At 48.6% G+C, this 21,828-nt stretch overlaps 1 protein-coding gene across 2 annotated transcripts; it reads right to left on the reverse strand.

Moving 5' to 3' along the window:
- Window positions 1-814: 814 nt before the first annotated feature.
- On the reverse strand, window positions 815-21,391 carry NPL (N-acetylneuraminate pyruvate lyase). Of its 2 annotated transcripts, XM_049776584.1 has the most exons (11): window positions 21,324-21,391; window positions 16,568-16,641; window positions 14,148-14,235; window positions 12,633-12,690; window positions 10,438-10,513; window positions 9,916-10,008; window positions 7,664-7,812; window positions 7,503-7,549; window positions 5,251-5,335; window positions 3,410-3,449; window positions 815-999 (listed from the first exon to the last, which is right to left on the reverse strand). In XM_049776584.1, exons 1-11 carry the CDS (start codon window positions 21,389-21,391, stop codon window positions 815-817), a joined length of 963 nt encoding a protein of 320 aa, XP_049632541.1. The 2 variants fall into 2 exon arrangements, with proteins under 2 accessions (XP_049632541.1, XP_049632542.1); XM_049776585.1 differs by lacking the exons at window positions 815-999; window positions 5,251-5,335 and having other exon boundaries at window positions 3,428-3,449.
- Window positions 21,392-21,828: the final 437 nt, after the last annotated feature.

The raw sequence follows: 21,828 nt of genomic DNA on the forward strand, positions 1-21,828 counted from the left end.
AACTGAGGAAAAGGAAGTCACGATACCTTCTGAGTGCTGATTGAAGCTGATGGGCTATTCTCCTGAAGTTTTGGGGAAAGTTCAAGAAATCAAGATTGCAGCTCTTGGTGGGTAGAAGATAAAGCAGTTTATTTGCAAGGAACAAATTTCCAAAGATAGAAGCAAGCAAACAGATAGACATAAGCAAAAATTCAGCTGAGGCTTAATGTGGTTTTGAAGAACTCAATACACATTTTTTGGGGCCATATCTGGTGACGCTCAGGGGTTAGTTAGTTCTGGCTATGCGCTCAGAAATTGCTCCTGGCTTGGGGGAACCTTATGGGACGCCGGGGATTGAACCAAGGTTCATCCTGGGTGAGCTGCGTGCAAGGCAAACACCTTACCACTGTGCTACTGCTCCGGCCCCTTAATACACATTTTTTTTTTTTTTTTGTGGTTTTTGGATCACACCCGGCAGTGCTCAGGGGTTATTCCTGGCTCCATGCTCAGAAATTGCTCCTGGCAGGCACGGGGGACCATATGGGACACCGGGATTCGAACCGATGACCTTCTGCATGAAAGGCAAACACCTTACCTCCATGCTATCTCTCCGGGCCCCTTAATACACATTTTTAAGGTCCCAGAGTGAAAGGTAAAAAGCCTTAAAGGAGTCAGGTGTTCTGGGTGTATCACCCCATTCCCCAAAAAAGTAAAATATGTATCGACTGAGATTGCAATTGCTAGGAAAGCGTATTAGGTTAGGCAAAAGATGCAGGGGAAAGGAAGGCATTATGGGACCTGGCAAGTATCTCTAACCAGCTTCCAGAAAGAGACCCTAGTTACAGGCTTCTGAGCTTCCACTCTGGGAACCTGCCAAAGAAAGGAGCTCCAGACTCATCAGTTTGGCTTGGGCTTGATGAATGAAATCCTGGGAGGCTCTCTGCAGAGGTAGCCTGGGTGGGCCCACGTCGATCCCTGAGACCAAGCTCATCATTGCTTTGATTTGAGGCACCCCAAAACCTAGAGGGGAAAAATCACAAGCGAGACTTGCTGGGGCTGCACATATAGATGTGACATTCCTACAAGCCAGGCCAGGCCTAGAATATCAATAAGAATTCTAGAATACCTAGAATAGCGATGGCACTATTTGAGCCAAAGGGCAGGATGAGCAGACATAGGAAACCCTGTTCCTGCTTCCAACATACCCTTATTGTCAAGGCATGCAGCATGCATGTCTCCATTATTAGGGAAGCATGCACCAGACGAGTCTTTTGGTTTTCCTGGTGCAGTGCCTGATTTCTCCCCAATAAATATATTTCAGCCAGAAGGCCCATTGGAGAAGTCAATCATAACCCCTGCCTGGATTACTGGCTATATTTCTGACATGGCTGTGACATTATATATCTCTTTATTTTTATTTATTTGATTTTGTCTCCCTTGCAAAACTAGAAATTCGGCTTTAGTTATCCTGCAATCTTATAGAAATTTTCAGTGCCAAAAGCTGCTAAGTTCCCCGCTGGCTAGTTTATTTGCAGCTCAAAGATTGAGTCCAGTAAGTAGCCAGCTACCAGTTTTTTTTCTCTTGCTATTAGAAGCTGCAAAACCAGAACACCTCCTTTCTAAATTAGAACTTCCTCCATTTCAGCTAAGGATTTCTTTTTTTTTTTTTTTTTTGGTTTTTGAGCCACACCTGGCAGTGCTCAGGGGTTACTCCTGGCTGTCTGCTCAGAAATAGCTCCTGGCAGGCACGGGGGGGGGGGGTGGCGGGGGGGGGGGACCATATGGGACACCGGGATTCGAACCAACCACCTTTGGTCCTGGATCGACTGCTTGCAAGGCAAACGCCGCCGCTGTGCTATCTCTCCGGGCCCCTTAGCTAAGGATTTCTTTCTCACCTACATTGGGTAGTTATTTGATATGTAGATTCTAAGGTCTGTACCATTGTGTTGTCCCTCCTAATGATCCTCTGCTCTTTGTTTCCCTGAAAATACCTTGCATACCAGAGTTGTGCTTAAAATGTCATCAGCTGAAAAAGTAAAAGTGGGTCCCCATACAATGCATTTTGTGTGGTCTCAATTATTTCATATTTCATATTCGTCTGCTTGTGTACCTGTTTTCCTCTTGTGAAAGTACTATGACCCACGAGAATTGCTGAGACCATCACGTCCACAGCACTTATAGGTCTATTTCTCTCTCTCTCTCTCTCTCTCTCTCTCTCTCTCTCTCTCTCTCTCTCTCTCTCTCTCTCTCTCTCTCTCTCTCTCTCTCTCTCTCCTCTCTCTCATTTTGGAGAATTCCCCCCATGTATCCTGGCTTCACTTGGGGATTGGAGGGTGTCCTTTAAAAATAACAAGGGCTAGAACGCAGCAGGTAGGTCAGGTAGGTCATTTGCTTGCCTATCAGAGGTTACTCCTGGCTCTTGCTCAGAAATTGCTCCTGGCAGGCTTGGGGAGTATCATATAGGATGCCAAGGATTGAACCTGGGTCTGTCTCAGGTTGGCAGTGTGCAAGGCAAATGCCCTATCACTGTGCTATCACTCCAGTCCTAGGTCTATTTCTTTCTGTGTCTGTCTCTTCTCTTCCTATTAATCTGTCTCGGGTCTCCGAGGTGGTGCTCAAGAGGCCAGAGAGTGATTCTTCGTCAGCTGGACTGGGGTTCAATGCCAGGGTCCCAAGATCTGATTGTCAAGTGCTGGCAATGCCCAGGGCCATACCCAGGGAATCCCAGAGAATCATAGTGATGGGAATTGAACCATGGTGGTCTCACGCAAGGCATGTTCCTTCCTTAAGGCCTGTAACCTGGGGTGGGGGTTTGTGACTGGGGTTTGCTTTGAACGGTTATATGTGGTGCTGGGACTGCTAACTCAGGCCTCCTTACACAGTCTCAGATCATGTGCTCCAGCCTATTGAGCTTTCTCCTGGCTCTGATGCTAGGGCTCTTTGTTGTTATTGCTGCTGCTGTTGCTGTTGCTGTTGTTGTTTGGGGTCACACCTGGCCGTGCTCAGGTTTTACTCCTGACTGCACTCAGGAACCACTCCTGGCTAGGGACCTTATGGGAACTACTGGTCCAGCTGCATGCAAGGCAAACAAATGACCTACCTGCTGTGTTCCAGCCCTTGTTGTTGTTTTTAAAGGATACCCCCTCCCCAAGTGAAGCCAGGATAAATGGGGGGGGGACTTCTCCAGTGCTGGAGAAGTGCACTCAGCAGTGCTTGGGGGCCAATGGCACCAGGCATTAAACATGGGTTGCATCCCCTCCCATGTGGGGCCAGGAATCAAACGTGGATTGCCACCCCCTTCCAGCTCTCTGTGATACTCCCACCCCTGATTGTAGATTCTTGGATGGCACAGGAAGGTAAGGAAAGGGGAGTGCTGATAGTGTTCCATCTGCTGGACACTTCTGAGAAGCGGATACAGCAGGAAACTTACCCAGCTTGATCACAAAGTTCATAAATCTCTGGATGCAAAACTAGAAAGGAACAAATCTCAAGTCAATGGTGTTGAGTTTCCATTCAGAAGTTCAGGAACTTTTATTTCCCCAAGTACTGTTTGAGGTGGAGGCAGTTCGAAGTTGGACTCCTCTTAGATGGAGCAGGGCTTTTTGTTTGTTTGTTTGTTTCTGGCCACACCAGGTGGTGCGCAGGGGTTACTCCTGGCTCTACACTCTGAAATTGGCAGACAGACTTGGAAAACCATAAAATATGTTGGGGATTAAACCCCAGTCTGTTGTGTGCAAGAGTAAAGTCCTACTGGCTGTGCTGTGCTATTACTCTAGCCCCTGGAGCAAGATTTTTGGCAAGGGAGGGTTTATAAACAAAAAAACTCAGTGACAGAACATCAGATTAGAGGGTGACGCAGGCAGGCTACCAGTTTTGCAGAATATTTAGCAGCTAGTACATTTTCCAAGGGCAGTACTATCTCTTCTGCGGTACTTTGTTGTTGTTTTTTTTTTTTTTTTTTTTTTGGGTTTTTGGGCCACACCCAGTAACGCTCAGGGGTTACTCCTGGCTATGTTCTCAGAAGTTGCTCCTGGCTTCTTGGGGGACCATATGGGACGCTGGGGGATCGAACCTCGGTCCGTCCAAGGCTAGCGCAGGCAAGGCAGGCACCTTACCTTTAGCGCCACCGCCCGGCCCTGTTGTTGTTTTTTTGAGCCACACTCTGCAGAGCTCAGGGCTTAATTCTGGCTTTGCTGAAGCAATCATATGAGATTCCAGGGTTGGTGTTCAGAGAACCATATGGGAGGCTAGCAATTGAACCTGGGTTGGCAGCATGCAAAGCAAATGCCCCGTCTTCTGGGATACTTAATGTTTTTTTTTATATACTTAATGCTTTTATTTTTGTTTTTGGGCCACACCCAGCCGCGCTCAAGTTCTCCTGGCTCTGCACTCAGAAATCGCTCCTGGCAGGCTCGGGGGACCATATAAGATGCTGGGAATCAAACCCAGGTCCATCCTGGGTCAGCTGCATGCAAGACAATTGCCCTACCACTGTACTATCTTTCCGGCCCCTGCTGGGATACTTCCTTTCCTTTTTTTTTTTTTTGGTTTTTGGGCCACACCTGGCATTGCTCAGGGGTTACTCCTGGCTGTCTGCTCAGAAATAGCTCCTGGCAGGCACGGGGGACCATATGGGACACTGGGATTCGAACCAACCACCTTTGGTCCTGGATTGGCTGCTTGCAAGGCTAACACCGCTGTGCTATCTCTCCGGCCCCCTGATTCTTGTCTATAAAAGCAAGGGTATGAGGAAGGCTGGGGAATTCTTCAGCCTTATCCACTGAATAAAGCAGATATCTCCTGAAGCCTGACTGCCTGTGAGTTTTCTACTCACCACTATCCTGAACCCTCAGACCTGCTGGCTGAACAGGGTGGCAGACGAGTGGTCCAAGCTGGAGGAGAAAGACCTCATCCTCCATCTCATCACCTTCTAGCCCCATCAAGTGCTGAATTACATTGGGGGTGGACCAATAGTACAGTGAGGGGGGGCATTTGCCTTATATTCAGCTGACCCAGCTTCGATCCTCAGCATCCCATATAGTCCCCCAAGCCAGTCAGGAATAATTTGTGAGCGTAGAGCCTGGAGTAACCCCTGAGTGCCGCCAGGTGTGCTTTCATACCCCCCAAAAAAAGCAAGAATGGAAATGGAAGTTAAGGAACTAAAGATGACCTGTTGGAAAAGGGATTGTGCTGGTACACTGAATGCTTGAGACCCAAACATGGGTAAATGTGTAATTCATGGTGCCTAAATTGAGAAAAATAAAATATTACCTGGTAGTTGAGAGCAGAGGAGAAATCATTCCGTTTAAAAGCCTCCAAAATCAGATTGTTCTGCTTCCCCAGGTAGTTATAGGTGCTGAAGAGAAAGAGGAAACCCACAAGATGAGAGGTCTGGATTTTCACATATCCTGCTTTTTTTTTTGGTAAGTGAACACATTTTTTTTAAATATAATTTTTATTTTGATCATAGTGGCTTTTAAGAAAAGATCACAGCTTCCCTTTTTCCTACTCCATTCACAGGTTGTAAACCCCAAAGGTGGGTGGGGGCACTGAGCTTATCAGCAACATAAAAGTGTCAAAAGAGAAAATGGGGAGAACATTGCAATTAAGTTCAAAGGAGGAAAAAACACCAGAAACATAAGTATCTAGGGATGAAGCTATCGGACAGTGGGGAGGGCTGTTGCCTTATACTAGGCCCACCCTAGGTCAATCCGTGGCATCCCATAGGGTGCCCAGAACACCAAGAGTGATTCCTGAGCTCAGAGTCAAGAGTAGGGCCCTCAGGCATTGCAAAGTATGGTTCAAAATAAAAGCAAAACAAAACAAAAAAAAAGTACCCAAAGAGTAAGACAAAAAGATTCTCAGTACAACTGTAAGGTTAGAGTCTAATGCCCAGTCCCACATGGACACAGCATGCTGCTTTGTACAGCTCTACTGTGTGTGTGGGGTGGGGGGGGACTGGGCTGCACTTAGTGCTAAGTGGCTACCTGCCCTCCCCATGCTCTAAAGGTGAGTTAGGGGTAGAGTGTGTGATCAGAAAACGCCAAGGAGGGAACCCCGAAAGTAGCTCAGCAGAGCATCTTCTGCTGCATGAAGTGCCTGTGTGCTCTGGACATACTGGTCCTATTGCCTGGTACTTCAGGAGCCACACTTGGGGCTAGGGCGGACCCTGTGCATGCAGAGTAGCAAAAGTTCAGTGGGAGAGAGAACTAGAGGGGAGCTAGAAGGAAGGAAAGAACAATGATTAGGGGCGGGAGGGGCGGGTGTTTGCCTTGTATGCAGCCTGCCCATTCAGGTTCTATCCCCAGTATCCCATCAGGTCCCCCCAGCCTACCAAAAGTGATTCCTGACCACAGAGCCAGGAGTAACCCCTGAGCACTGCAGGGTATAGCTCAAAACTAAAAAAATAAAATTATAGTGACTGGGCCGGAGAGGTAGCATGGAGGTAAGGCATTTGCCTTGCATGCAGAAGGTTGGTGGTTCGAATCCCGGATTCCCATATGGTCCCCCAAGCCTGCCAGGAGCAGTTTCTGAGCGTAGAGCCAGGAGTAACTCCTGAGCGCTGCTGGGTCTGGCCCAACAACAAAAACAAAAACAAAACAATTATAATGATTGAGTTTTTAACAAACACTAAATCCTACTGAGGTTTTTCTTTCTTTTTCTTTTTGTTTGTTTTGTTTTTCTTTCAGTTTTGGTTTTCTGCTCACACCTGGTGATGTCAGGGGTTATTCTTGGTTCTCCACTCAGGAATCACTCCTGGCTATGCTCAGGGGACCATATGGGCTGCAGGGGATCAAACCCAGATTAGTTGTGTGCAAGGCAAAAGCCCTTCCTGCTGTCGTATCTCTCCAGCCCCTGAGGTCTTTTTTTTTTTCTAAGTTTTTTTTTTTTTTTGGGCCACACCTGGCGGTGCTCAGGGGTTACTCCTGGCTGTCTGCTCAGAAATAGCTCCTGGCAGGTACGGGGGACCATATGGGACACCGGGATTTGAACCAACCACCTTAGGTCTTGGATAGGCTGCTTGCAAGGCAAACACCTCTGTGCTATCTCTCCGGGCCCTTTCTAAGTATTTTTTATTTGTGCCCCACCAGTGGATGCTCAGGGCTCCCCCCTGGTGGTTCTCGGGGGACATGTTACCAGGGATCAGACCCAGGCCTTCCGCACTCAATCCTGGAGCTGTCTTTCTCTGACCCTTCTTTTGTAAATGCAGTTTGTGTAGTGGTGGTGGTGGTGGGGAAACAGCATCTTTTGGGGGCAGGGGATTTTAGGCCATACCTAAAAGTGCTCAGAACTTACTCCCTGCTCTGGACTCAGTGATCATTCTTGGAAGTACTTGGTGGATCTATGGAATGTTGAGGACACATACAAGGCAAGGGCACTCCGCAGTCTACTATCCTTTGACCTCGAAAGAGCCACTTCTAGTAGAAAAGGTGCCCATGAAAGGGCCACGACTCAGGCCATGATTGGCAGCAGTGGAGACGGGACTTCTTTAGGCTCCAGAAGACAGGGGATGTCCTGCTTACCTGCCCACAGCTCCTGTGGCCCCCATCACCAGCGCACTCAACAGTTGCTGAAGGGAAACAGAGAGAAGGTTCATGTGGACAGAACAGAGCCAAAGAAAACATGGGCCTGAAGGAGCAGTCCCCGGGAGCTGTTGAGGAGGGTTTCTCAAACCATAACCCACCTCGTCCACCCCAAAAAGGAAGGCAAGCTGCTGTGTGCCGTTCTGGTCCACGCACTGCCCGAAGTCCAGGAGGTCTTTGTCACTGAATTTCACTCCCTGGAAGCTGGGAATCTCTTCCTGGATCCTTTCCAGCAACTCCTCAGCACGAACTGCTCAAAGCAGCATAGCCTGATCAATTCACACATCTCCAGACAGTCACACCACAGTTTTCAGAGCCTTGAATGGCTTCAGGGAGCTGCTGTAACTACCTGCCTGATTATCAGGGTTCTTCCAAACCTGTGAACTTACAGGCCTTAATGCATCTAGCCTTGAAGACACACAACTTCCACATTCCACTCCCTCTCTACTTTGTGGATGGTTTTTCTTCACATCCAAGGTGCTCATCCAGGATGCATGATCCTCATGCCTTCCTACATGCAGAGATGCACTCAGCCTACTAAAATATAATTTTAATTTTGACAACATTAGAGGTGCTCAGGGGTTATTTCTAGCTCTGTGCTCAGAAATTATTCCTGGCAGTCTCTGGGGACCATAGGGATGCCAGGGATCGAACTCAGGTTGACCATGTGCAAAGCAAATGCCCTACCCACTGTGCTATCACTCCAGCCCCTAAACTATACTTTTACTTCAAAGAAATGAGATTTTTTTTTTTGGAGTGAAGCACACCCAATAGTGCTAGTTTACTTTTGGCTCTGTACTCAGGGGTCACTTGTGGTAGTGCTCAGTAGACTCTGTGGGGTACCTGGGTTGGGTGCTTTATCTGCTGTATTTTCTCCCTTAGCCCCAGGAACTAATTTTTGGGGGGTGTTTTAGGCCATCCAGATGGTGCACAGGGCCCTACTCCTGGGATCACTTCTAAGGTGCTTTGGGGGACCTGATATGATGCTGGAGATCAAACCAGTTCAGCCACCCTGCAGGACAAGGCCTGGACTATCTCTACAGCCAATGAATGGTTTTTGTTTTGTTTTGGTTTGGTTTTTTTGGGTCACAGCGGCAGCGCTCGAGGAGTTACTCTCCTGACTCTACACTCAGAAATTGCTCCCTAGGGGCCGGAGAGGTAGCACAGTCGGCATTTGCCTTGTGAGCAGTCAATTCAGGACCTAAAAAAAAAGAAAATCATTCTGACAGGTTGGGGGGAGATGCTGGGATTCGAACCACTGTCACTGCATGCGAGGCAAAAGCCCTACCTCCATGATATCTATCTGGCCCCTGAATGGGGTTTTTATTATTTATTTATTTTTTTCTTTGAATGGGTTTTTTAAAAGATAGTTTAATATGTCCATTGATGGGCTAGTATTAGGATAGTCCCAGCAGGGAGGGCACTTATGTTGCATGCTGGCTGTCCTGGGTTTGGACCCCCACCACCTCATAGGATCCCCTGAGAACCACTAGGTGTGGTCCCAAACAAAACAAAATAACTATTTTGGGAAGACCACACCCAGTGGTGCTCAGGAGGTAATCCTGACTCTGTGCTCAGGAGTCATTCCTAGTGATTCTCAGGGGTTCATATGGGATGCTGAGGATTGAACCCAGGTTCGGCCATGTGCAGAACAAATACCCTGACTGCCATGCTATCACTTCACCCACCCCCCCTAATTTTTCTTTTTGGGTCCACCTAGCATCGATCAGGGGTTACTCCTGGCTCTGTGCTCAGAAATCGCTGAGCGATTCGAAGGCCTCAGAGGACCATATGCGGATGCTCGGGAATCAAACCAGGTTCGCCAAGGGTTGGCCGCATGCAACAGGCAAAGTTAAATCTAAGCAGTTCATTGAATTTAACAATCTTCCTGGATCAATGCAATAGTACAAATAGGTAAGAAAACTTACCTTGCAGGTTGCTGACTCAAATTCAATCCCTTGACACTTCAAAGGGTCCTAGCCCCATAAAGAGTGACCCCTGAGCACAAGTCAGGAGTAAATCCTGAGCACCACAGCGTGTGGCCCCCAATCTTTTTTTTTTTTTTTTTTTTTTTGGTTTTTGGGCCACACTCGGTGACACTCAGGGGTTACTCCTGGCTATGTGCTCAGAAGTTGCTCCTGGCTTGGGGGACCATATGGGATGCCGGGGGATTGAACCGCGGTCCGTCCAAGGCTAGCGCAGGTAAGGCAGGTACCTTACCTCTAGCGCCACCGCCCGGCCCCATGCCCCCAAACAATCTTGATAAGAAGAGTGGGGTAGAGTGGGATGGAGATGGGGTGTCTTAGTGTGGCAACCAGGGAGGACAGGTGTGTGTGGTGAAAATAGTACTTACTCTTCACCCCTGTTAAGGAAGGGATGTGGTAGTAGTAGAAAGGCAAAGTGGGGGCCCGCAGCAGCCACTTCCTCAGAAAACATACCAGGGCATCTGCAAATAGGAAGAGGTGAATTGTTTGGTTTATGTGTGTGTCTGGGGTCAAACTCAGGCTGCCTACAGGCAAGGCCAAAGCCTTCCCCATGGGACTCTCTGGCATCTCAAAAGAGATTTTTATTTTTTTCTTTGCTTTTTTCTTTTTTGTTTTGGGGGGAGGGGAAGGCCATACATGGCAGTGGCGGTGGCGGTGGCAGTGGCTGCGCTCAGGGGTTACTCCTGGTTTTGTGCTCAGAAATCGCTCCTGGCAGGCTCGGGGGACCATATGGGAATCCAGGGATCAAATCTGGGTCTGTTCCGGTTTCAGAGCATACAAGGCAAAAGCCCTACCCCTGTGCTATCGCTCCAAGCCTCCAATTTTTATTTTTTCTGAAGAGAGACCCTAAAGAAGGGGCCTTGTGCTCTGTGCTTCCACTTGTCAAGTACCTTTGTTTGTGGGTTTCAGAAAGAAAGGGGCCATGACTGCGATCCCATCGGCTCCTATTTCTGCTGCGTGTCTGGCCTTTAGAAGAGAAAGAAGGACATTTCAGTGCAAGTAATACCCCATCGTGGCTAGGCATATTCCACATTTTCAACTTAGTTCTCACACCAGCTCCTCTCTAAGGGCACCAAAGGGTCACAGGAAAAGTCCTCAGACCCATAACAGGCATGTCAGGCCCCTTCTAGCCATCAATAGTGATCACAGTTCAGACGCTTCCATACTCCCCTTTCCAGCCTATCATGTTTGGATATCTAAACTTGTTAGCGTGGGTCACAGAACTCAGACAAACATGCTACTTAAGAAAATTGGGGGCCCGGAGAGATAGCACAGCGGCGTTTGCCTTGCAAGCAGCCGATCCAGGACCAAAGGTGGTTGGTTCGAATCCCGGTGTCCCATATGGTCCCCCGTGCCTGCCAGGAGCTATTTCTGAGCAGACAGCCAGGGAGTAACCCCTGAGCACCGCCGGGTGTGGCCCAAAAACCAAAAAAAAAAAAAAAAAAAGAAAGAAAATTGGGGGCCAAAGTAGTGGTGCAGGCAATAGGGCCTAGCCCCTTAAGCATTGCCCGATATAGCCCAGAAACCAAAAAAGAAAAAGAAAACAACTGCAAAGGAAAGAAATTCACTTCTCGGTGGAAAGAGCTAAGCAAGTCTAAAAAGAACTCAAGGGCCAGAGTGATAGCATAGTGGGTAGGGTGTTAGCCTTGCATGCGGCTAACCTGTGTTCATCTCTGGCATCCCATCTGATCTCCTGAGCCTGCCAGGAGTGATTTCTGACCACAGAGCCAGGAGTAACACCTGAGTGCCACTGAGTGTGGCCCAGACATCATATAAAAATAATTCATCTCAAAATGCTGATTGAGGCTGTTTTTGTTCATTTGTTTATGGCCCACACCCAGCTATACTCATGACTTTCTCCTGGCTCTACACTCATAGATCACAACAGGCAGTGCTTAGGATCCATATGGGATGCTGGGGATAGAACCTGCAACACAAGTATCCAACTCTCTGTGCTATCTCTTTAGCCTCTTTTTTTTTTCTTTTTTGTTGTTGTTTGGGGTCACACCTTGCAGCACTCAGGGGTTACTTCTGGCTCTGCTCTCAGAAATTGCTCCTGAAAGGTTTATGAGATGCCGGGCATCCAACCAGGGTCTGTCCCGGGTCGGCCGCTTGCAAGGCAAAGATCCTACTGCTGTGCTAGCGCTCATGCCCCAAGCCTCTTCTTTTCTTTTGGGGGACACACCTGTGGTGCTCAGGGCTGACTCTGAATTTAAGGGTCACTTCTTTTTTTGGGGAGGTTTGGGCCACAAAGGGTGGCACTCAGGGTTTACTCTTGGCTCTATGCTTAGAAATCGCTCCTGGCAGGCTCAGGACCATATGGGATGCCATGAATCGAACCCAGGTTCATCCCTGGTTGGCCACATGCAAGGCAAATACCCTACCACTGTGTTATCTCTCCAGGTCAAGGGTCACTCCTGATGGGGCTTGAGGATCATATGAGATCAGGGATGAAACCAAACCACCTCCTCTTTTATTGCTCCAGTTTTCCTCTTCTGCAGTTTTAGTTCTTTCCTTTCCTTTTTGGGTCACTTTGGTGGTGTCAGGGGTTACTCCTGGTTCTGCACTCAAGAATAACTCCTGGTAGTGCTTGGGGACCATATGGGGTGCAAAGGATTGAGCCAGGTCAGCCAGGTGCAAGGCTTGTGTCCTATCCACTGTCCTATTGCTCTAGACTCCCAATTTTCTAGGTGGCAAATCTTCATTTTTACTGCTCTGCACCCCTAAGCCCTATCTTTCTTCCCTATCAGAAGGACTTGAGTTTTTCTTTCCTTCCTTTTCTTTTCTTCCTTGCAGACTTAATTCTCTGTCTCTGTCTCTCTCTCTCTCTCTCTCTGTCTCTCTCTCTCTCTCTCTCTCTCTCTCTCTCTCTCACACACACACACACACACACAGAAAAAAAACCACAACACACACACACAGACATACACCTGTGCTTGCTTCTACCAGGTAAGCTTCAGGCCTGATGTTCTCCAGCACAGCAACGAGTAAGTAACAGAGAAGGAACCTTACTTATACATCAGTATCAGAATGGAGGGGTCCTCCCCATCCCCATGGTCTCTCCCAGTCCTACTAACATACACACCAATTCTTGGGATTCCTTCAAGCTCAGGGCACCCACATGAATCACCACTTGGTCCAACCTGCAAACCAGAAAATGATATGGCTGATGTTGAAGTTGTGAGGAGATCCCAAGGGACCTGATTTGTGTTGTACTGAGCACAGTGGTCCAACCTGATTCCTGGCAAGGCTGTTCAACGCCACCAAGAAGGTTGAAGTTTAGCTGTTGAATTGTTTTGTTTGCTTTTGTTTTTTTGGGTGCCACACCCTTGGTGATGTTTAGTCAGGGTTTTAGTCCTGATTGTTTGTGCTTGGGGGACCCTATATGGTGCAGCAGATCAAACCTGGGTTGGCCACATGCAAGGCAAATAAGTGTCTTAACCCCTGTACTAAAATCTCTAGCCCTTCTTTTTTTTTTTTGTTGTTGTTGTTCTTGGGCCACACCTGACAGTGCTCCGAGTCCTGGCTCTGTGCTCAGGAATTACTCCTGACAGACTTAGGACCATTAGGATGCCAGAGATCGAACCCAGGTCATCTGGATGCAACCTACCCCTTATACTATCGCTCTGGCCCCTCCAATTTTTTTTTTTTCTGAATGGGTCTCTCTTTTTATTTTTTTGGTTTTTGGGTCACATCCAGCAGCGCTCAGGGGTTACTCCTGGCTCTCACTCAGAAATCACCCCTGGCAGGCTCGGGGGATCATATGGGCTGCCAGAATTTGAATCACCAACCTTCTGCATGCAAGGCAAGCGCCTTACCTCTATGTTATCTCTCCGGCCCCCTGAATGGGTCTCGCAATGTTCAGCAGGCCCAGGGGTCACTCCTGCTGATACCTGGCCTGGGACTAATCAATGCAGTAGTGCCAGGCCTGCTAAGGGTCAGCTGGTGGCATTTTAGGGGACCAGGGGAGTCAGGGATCAAACCTTGGCCTCCTGCATGCAAAGTCTGCATTCGGCCCTTTAAGCATCGATCCAGCCCCAAATGCTTGACCTGTTTATCCCAGGTGCTTTGCTGCATTACACCCTAAAACTTTCAGCACCGCCTTCTCCTGTCTCACTGGTAACCCTTACTGTTTCCACCTCCCTTCGACCCTACCGCTAGGAAGCACTTGGGAGTCACCATTGGGTGGGATACTGGACTTTGCAAGGTTTGGACTTCAGAGGCCAAATGCTTGACCTGTTTATCCCAGGTGCTTTGCTGCATTACACCCTAAAACTTTCAGCACCGCCTTCTCCTGTCTCACTGGTAACCCTTACTGTTTCCACCTCCCTTCGACCCTACCGCTAGGAGGCACTTGGGAGTCACCATTGGGTGGGATACTGGACTTTGCAAGGTTTGGACTTCAGAGGCCAAACTCAGAGAGCTTGTGGCCAGAACAAGCTGACTCCACAGAACTTTCCAGGCAGGTAGGATACCTCTGCTTCAGCTTCTGTGCCCCGCCCCTCTGGTCGGGGTCCCACCAGCCCAGTCCTGGAAGAAAGAACTGGGTTCGCAGTCACCAGCCAGGATGTGAAGGGGGAGAGGGTGGTATGACACTCACTTATTCTTCCCTTGTGTCACCCACTCCTTGGCCAGCAGGCGGCGCTCGTCGAGGCTCAGAGACAGGCCTTCTCCTGTGGTACCGTTAACTGGCAAGGAAGAAAGAGGAAAAACAGAGCTGGAGAGGAGGAGATGTGGGGCGCAGTGCGGGGATGGGCGAGTTGCCCACACACCCTGCCTAGGCTCCATCCTCATTTCCAGAGCAGCTGGAAGGTTCTGTATGGGAGGAGAAGGGTCCTGCCTGCTCTCTCTCAGCCCAAACTGCTAAGCACTGTTGTATGAGCTCCCATCTACAACTAGCCAAAGAGTGTCGCTGTGTGGGGTCAGTCCTTCCACAGGACAGCAGGTGAGTTTATTTGGGGGCTTTGGGGTTCAGTTCTGGTGGTGGTCAGGCGTTTACTCTGGGTTCAGTGCTCATGGGGGGTCTCTCAGGGGGGTCACTTTCTTGTTTTGAAGTCACACCGGCCATGCTCGAAGATGACCCCCTGGCTCTGTGCTCAAGCGAGCACGCCTGGCAGGGCTCAAAGGTCCTATGGGATGCCAGGGATTGAACTCAGGTTAGCCTCGTGCCAGGTAAATGTGCTTCCTCTGGCCCCTCAGGGATCACTCCTGACAGTGCTTGGGAAAGGAGGGAGGGATTAAACCAGGATTAACCCCATAGATTATCTCTCTGGACCAAAGAAACCAATTCTTTATATTGTTTTTGTTTTGTTTTGGGCCATACCCAGCAGTGTTCAAAGGTTACTCCTGGCTCTGTGCTCAGAAATTACTACTCCTGACAGGTTTGGAGGAACATATGGGATGCAAGGCAAACACCCTACCTGCTGTGCTATTGCTCCAGCCCCAGGAAACTAGTTCTTAAGAAAGTGAAAAGTTGGGCCCGGAGAGATAGCACAGCGCGTTTGCCTTGCAAGCAGCCGATCCAGGACCAAAGGCAGTTGGTTCGAATCCCGGTGTCCCATATGGTCCCCCGTGCCTGCCAGGAGCTATTTCTGAGCAGACAGCCAGGAGTAACCCCTGAGCACCGCTGGGTGTGACCCAAAAACCAAAAAAAAAAAAAAAAAAAAAAAAAAGAAAGTGAAAAGTTGGGCTGGAGAGATAGCATGGAGGTAAGGTGTTTGCCTTTCATGCAGAAGGGCAGAAGGTCATTGGTTTGAATCCTGGCATCCCATCTGGCATCGCCTGACCAGAGCGATTTCTGAGCGTAGAGCCAGGAGTAACCCCTGAGTGCTGCTGGGTGTGACTCAAAAATAAAAATTTAAAAAAAGAAAAGAAAAAGAAAGTGAGAAGTTCTGGATTTTGTTATTTCGTGATACAAATAATGAAGAAAGGAGAATGGGAGAGAGAAAGAGATGCTGGGGTTTGAACCCAGATCAACTACTTGCAAAGCAAGTGCCCTATTCAATGAACTATGGATCTGGCCTTTAAAAGTATATCTGTTGGGGGGCCAGAGTCATAATACAGGAGGTGCTTACCTTGTACATGTTGACACTTTGTCACCCCCAGCATTGCCTATTGTTACCCCAAGCACTGCTGGGGTGATCCCTGAGCACAAAGCCAGTAATAGCTTCCCATACCACTGGGATGGTCCTCAAACAAAACCAACCAAAGCCCACATGTGGAAGATACCCAAATCTATTATATTATCTATATTTGGAGGATTACCTCCCAAGCAGGACTCAGGGGACTTCAGAGGACACTCTTGGCAGTACTCAGCCAACTTGGCTGAAAGGTTCAATAGACAGACTTGGTGACAAAGTGTTGGGGGCCAGTAATGCTGGGGTGGGGGGCGGCAAGTGCAGTGCTGATTACTGAAGTCAGGGCTCTAGTGTGTGTCAGGCCAGTCCAGCCATCTCCTGGCCCCCAGAGGACAATCTTTTTTTTGGGGGGGCACACACTAAGTGGCACTCAGGGATTACTCCTGGCTTTAAGCTTAGAAATTACTCCTGGCAGCCTCGGGAGACCACATGGGATGCTAGGGACCGAAACTGGGTTGGCCATGTACAAGACAAACACCCTACCTATTATACTATTGCTCTGGGCCTTAGAGGACAATCTTATGAAGAAACCCTTCAAGTAAGAATTGCTGCATCTCAGGGCCGGAGAGATAGCACAGCGGTAGAGCAATTACCTTGCATTCAGTCAATTCAGGACGGATGGTGTTTCAAATCTTGGCATCCCATATGGTCCCCTGAACCTGCCAGGAGCGATTGCACAGAGCCAGGAGTAACCCCTGAGTGCCACTGGGTGTGACCCAAAAACCAAAACAAATAAACCAAAGAATTGCTGCATTTCTGGGTGTCTGCATATAGCAAGGCCTGTCCCTCATCTACACAGAGGGGTATATGACACTCTGGCTAGGGATTCTGCAGGCTTAACTTTCTGCAGTCTGAGCTAGAGGTAAAACCTGTGATGACTTACCAAAAACATTCTTCACCCCCTGTTCTTCCACAAGATAATTCACATAGTGGCCAATCACTGAGATATTGATTTCTCTAAAAGAAAGCAGGTCAAAAAATGGGAGAAAAATGAATATTTTGTCTTTCAGATGATTCATCAACCAATCCCCAAGCACCTACACAGTTCTATTAATTGTGTTAGAAATAAACAACAGGGGGGCCCGGAGAGATAGCACAGCGGCGTTTGCCTTGCAAGCAGCCGATCCAGGACCAAAGGTGGTTGGTTCAAATCCCGGTGTCCCATATGATCCCCCGTGCCTGCCAGAAGCTATTTCTGAGCAGACAGCCAGGAGTAACCCCTGAGCGCCTACAGGTGTGGCCCAAAAAACAAAAACAAAAACAAAAAAACAACAGGGGCCAGCATGGTTGCGCTAGAGGTAAGGTGCCTGTCTTGCCTGCGCTAGCCTAGGACGGACAGCGGTTCTATCCCCCGGTGTCCCATATGGTTCCCCAAGTCAGGAGCGATTTCTGAACGCATAGCCAGGAGTAACCCCTGAGCGTTACCAGGCATGGCCCCAAAACAAAAACAAACAAAAAAGAAATAAACAACAACAACAACAACAAACAACAGGAGGGTGGGGAGGGCACTTCTCTTGCACACAACCTAGCAGAGTTCTATCCCCAGCATCCCATAGGGCCCCCTGAACACAGCCAGGACAGATCCCTGCGTGCAGAATCAGGCATAAGATGTGAGCACTGCTGGATATGGCCCCAAACCAAGAAATTACAACAAAATCGCCCCCAAGTTGCATTCTAGGGGGCTGGAATGATAGCACAGCAGTAGGGCGTTTGCTTTGCACACAGTTAACCTGAGATGGATCTGGGTTAGATCCTCAGTATCCCTCCCATATGGTCCCCCGAGCCTGACAGGAGTGGTTTCTGAGCACAGAGCCACAGTTATCCCTGAGTGCCACCAATTTGGCCCCCTCATTGCGTTCTAAAATGTATTATATTTATTCGAGTATAACACACACCCATGTATAACGCACACCCTTAATTTTTGATTAAAAATTGGTATAAAATTTTGTTTCACACCACGCATTGTAATCGACAAAAAAACGTTGTTGAACACATGCGGCCATGGTAAAGATCATTGACAATGTAAACTGGTATAAACACAATATCGAAATAAAATTACCGGTAACAATATTTATTTAAAATTCTTCCAAGTCAGATTCATCGTCAGATACACTAAAGAGTTGTTCCCATTCTTCTCGAGTTAATTTTTCATCAGTGTCCCAGTTGGCAGGAACAGCTGTTTCTCCAGTTTCTTCTGAGTCTGAATTCCACAGCAGGTTGTCTTCTGTGCCGTTCATTTGATTTTTGATGCCTGTCTTCAAAAATCTCTTGATCATTTCTTTTTTTTTTTTTAAAGTTTTGTTTATTATATTTGTGTGCATCTATTTCTTTCTTTCTTTTTTTTTTTTTTGTGGTTTTTGGGTCACACCCGGCAGTGCTCAGGGGTTATTTCTGGCTCCAGGCTCAGAAACTGCTCCTGGTAGGCACGGGGGACCATATGGGGCGCCGGGATTCGAACCGATGACCTCCTGCATGAAAGGCAAACGCCTTACCTCCATGCTATCTCTCCGGCCCCTCTTGATCATTTCTTTTGGTATGTCTTTCCATGATGTTTTAACCCAGGATGTCAGGAGAGAAAGGCCAGGCTTCTTTTTTTTTTTTTTTTTTTTTTTTTGGTTTTTGGGCCACACCAGGTAACGCTCAGGGGTTACTCCTGGCTATGCGCTCAGAAGTTGCTCCTGGCTTGGGGGACCATATGGGACACCAGGAGATCGAACCGCGGTCCGTCCAAGGCTAGCACAGGGAAGGCAGGCACCTTACCTTTAGCGCTACCGCCCGGCCCCAAGGCCAGGTTTCTTGAGGGCTTTTTTTTTTTTTTTTTTTTTTTTGGTTTTTGGGTCACATCCGGCAGCGCTCAGGAGTTACTCCTGGCTCTATGCTCAGAAATCGTCCCTGGCATACACAGGGGACCATATGGGATGCCGGGATTCAAACCACCATCCTTCTGTCTGGAAGGCAGACGTCTTACCTCCAGGCTATCTCTCCGGCCCCCAAGAGGTTTTTTTGTTCTTCGCCCTTGCGTACAGTGCGTGGCTGTGGCCTGGAAAAGGCGCAGTGCGAACTCACAATTTGCCTGCGCTCTCATTGGACTGGCCGCCACTGCCACCCCACCCCAGCCCTCGTTTATTACGTGCATCCAAACTTTGTTTTCTTTTTTTGGTAGAAAATGCTGCGCGTTATACTCAAATAAATACAGTATATATGTATATGTACATACACATATACATGTATACATATATGTATACATATATATCACAATTTCCCCTGGTGGGGCTTGGGGGACCATATGGGATTCCAGGGATTGAACTCAGGTTGGCTATGTTCAAGACAAGCACCTTACTGCTGTGCTGTCTCTCTGGTTCATGCAGTCTAATTTTTTTGGAGTGTGAGAGGATCAGCTTGGCTATCCTTGGGGAAACTCTCAGAGGTGCTGGGTGTCATACCCTACCATATGTGACCAGGGGACATTCTCCATGCTGTGAAGTACCACACAGAACATTGAGTTTTTTTTTTTGTTTTTTTAAATTTTGGGGCCACACTGAGGGATGCTCAGAGGAACTTCCTGGCTCTGGGCTCAAGAGTAACCCTGTATCACTGGGGAACCACATGGTTTCAGGGCTCTGGGGCTGGCACATGCCCAGCAAGTCTAATAACAACTGTGCTCACCCTCCAGCCCCACACAGAAGATTTAAACTCATGACCCTGCTTGCAAGGCATTCATTCTAAGCTTGGCTGTTCCTCCAGAGCCTGCATTTTTTCTCTCTCTTTCTCCCTTTTAGGGGGCCATGCTCGGCAGTGCTCAGGGCTTATTCCTGGTTCTGCACTCAGGGATTACCCCTGACAGTTCTTGGGTGGCCCAATGAAATGTCGGGGAATAAACCTGGGTCACTTGTGTGCCAGGAAAATAACCCACCCAGTGTACTATCTCTCTGGTCCCCAGCACTGCATTCTGATTAGGATCTGATTGTCCATCTCGAAAAAATGAGGGTCCTAGAAAATGGAAATTGATGCACCAGAGAAAATAGAAGCACATTCACTTCAATTCTATAGACTCATTTCCTGTCCAGGCAGGAAGCAACTGTAAAGAGAGAAAGAAGGCTCTCTGTCTCTGTTTTTGGGTTTTGGACCACACCTAGTGGCGGTTGGTGCTACTCCCAGCTCTGTGCTCAGGAATCCATGAGGTACTGGAGAGCAAACCTCCAGCCTGCTCTGAGCCTGCAACTGAGTCCCTGATACCTACTCTGCAGCCCTCCTTGATGATGGTAGAAGCCACTTCCAGTAAAGGGGACTTGTTGAGAAGGTTAAAGTGGCATCTAGCAATTGCAGCAGAGGGTTGAGTCAGCAAATGGGATCTCTCTCCTGTCAGGAAGTGAATCTTGTTTCCGGCCCTGTAGAGTTTTTGCTTTCAACTGGCCAAGCCTGGAGAAAGCGCTGATTTCAGTTCTTGGAAATCAAGAGGGTTCAGAACTATGGAGCAACTCAAATGCCGTCTCAGCAAGACCATGATTGAGAAGTGAGATCACAAGGTTTTACAGGAACTGTAGAAGTCAGGAGGGAGGGTGGGAAAACCCTGGCCCTGTGTGTGACAGGCCCTGGGTTCCATCCTGGGTACCACCTGACCCCACAAAAGAGGAAGAGATGAAAGTAGAAGGCCAGGGGGGGGGGGAAAGCGGCTTAAAGGATAGACATAAGCTCAGTGTGCCTGAGTGCTGGGGGTTCATCATTGGCACCACTGGAGCCCTTGAGTACGTGTAGCCCCAAACAACAAAAGCAGCTGGAACACTGGTATTTTGAACATCAACTCTGAGGGACAATCAGATGTAATGTCATTTCCTTTAAAGGACAGGACTTAGGGGCTGGGGTCATAGTCCAATGGGGAGAACATTTGCCTTGCACGTGGCAGACCCAGGTTCAGTCTCCTGTATCTCTTATAGTCCCCTGAGCACTGTCAGAAGGGATTCTGAGTACAGAGCCAAGAGTAAGCCCTGAGCACTGTTGGTGTGGCCCTAAATCAAACCAACCAACCAACCAAACAACCAACCAACCAACCAACCAACCAACAGAAAGGGCTCAAGACTCAGCCCTTGAAGGCCACTGACATGGAGAGTATTTGTCTTGCACGTGTCGAACCCAGGATTGGTTTTCCACCCCATATGGTCTCCTGAGCTCTGACAGGAGTGATTCCCAAGCACAGAGCCAGGAGTAAGCCCTGAGCACTGCTGAATGTGACTTCAAAAGTGAACAACAGCAGCAACAAAAACAAAAACAAAACCCCCAGCCCCAAAACACCCAGAAGAAACTTAAGTCTTTGTTGTGGAATGATTCATCAGCAGCTATTGGGGTCCTTGAGTTCCCCAGCATTTAGGGGGAACTGAGAGGTACCATCCAAGTTGGAATTGCATGACAGGCTGGCCACAGGCCTCAGATCCAGCACAAACCCTGCTCACCCACCTTCTTTGGGAAATAAATGCAGCACTGGGGTGGAATCCTTTGGGCAAGATTCCCAGCTGGGCCCCTTTACCCAGGCCTACCCTCTGAGGTGGAATCAGCGACCACCTATGACCCAGTTCTCCAGCACAGAAACTGGAGTCAGTTCTGAGGGAGGGGAATCAACCTCTGTAGGTCTCCAGGACAGTTACCCGAGTTCTGTCATTGGCGTGACGGTTGCTGCCACCAGTCCTTGAAGTTTCTTCTGAGTGGAGGCCATGGAGCTGCAGAAAACAAGGTTGGAGAATGCACAATGCACCCGAGGCTGGTCTCTGCACTGACCATTAATGACAAAGTGCCAGGACAAAGTCCACCTGCTCTCAATCCTGCAGTCAAGATTTCCAGGAAAAAGAGTCTGGCAGAGCAGGTGAGAGGCTACCTTCTGGGGCCAGAAATGAGGTTTCAAAGATAAGGAGAGAGAGAATTGTGGTTATAATTAAGCTCAGAGGGCCCGTGTGGCTTTGAACCCCACAGAGCAGAGGGAGCAAACTCAAGAAGCTAGGGGTTACTGACATTGGGGCTGGAGTGACAGGATAGTGGGGAGGATGCTTGCCTTGTATGGACTGGCCCGGGTTTGATCCTCAGCATCCCATATGGTCACTGAGCCCCACTCAGACCCACCCTGAGTACAGAGCCAGGAGTAAGCCCTGAGCACTG

This window comes from Suncus etruscus, chromosome 7, assembly GCF_024139225.1.
Source record: "Suncus etruscus isolate mSunEtr1 chromosome 7, mSunEtr1.pri.cur, whole genome shotgun sequence".
Taxonomy (NCBI): Eukaryota; Metazoa; Chordata; class Mammalia; order Eulipotyphla; family Soricidae; genus Suncus; species Suncus etruscus.

What these genes read in the sequence shown, in the direction of transcription:
- NPL (XM_049776584.1), bottom strand. Translation starts at nt 21,391, where the DNA reads ATGGCCTCCACTCAGAAGAAACTTCAAGGACTGGTGGCAGCAACCGTC. An exon ending in ACGCCAATGACAGAACTCGG is followed by an intron (nt 16,642 to 21,323) that starts GTAACTGTCCTG and finishes GCTTTCTTTTAG; the next exon opens with AGAAATCAATATCTCAGTGA. An exon ending in GAACTTTGTGATCAAGCTGG is followed by an intron (nt 1,000 to 3,409) that starts GTAAGTTTCCTG and finishes TTTCCCCTCTAG; the next exon opens with GTTTTGGGGTGCCTCAAATC.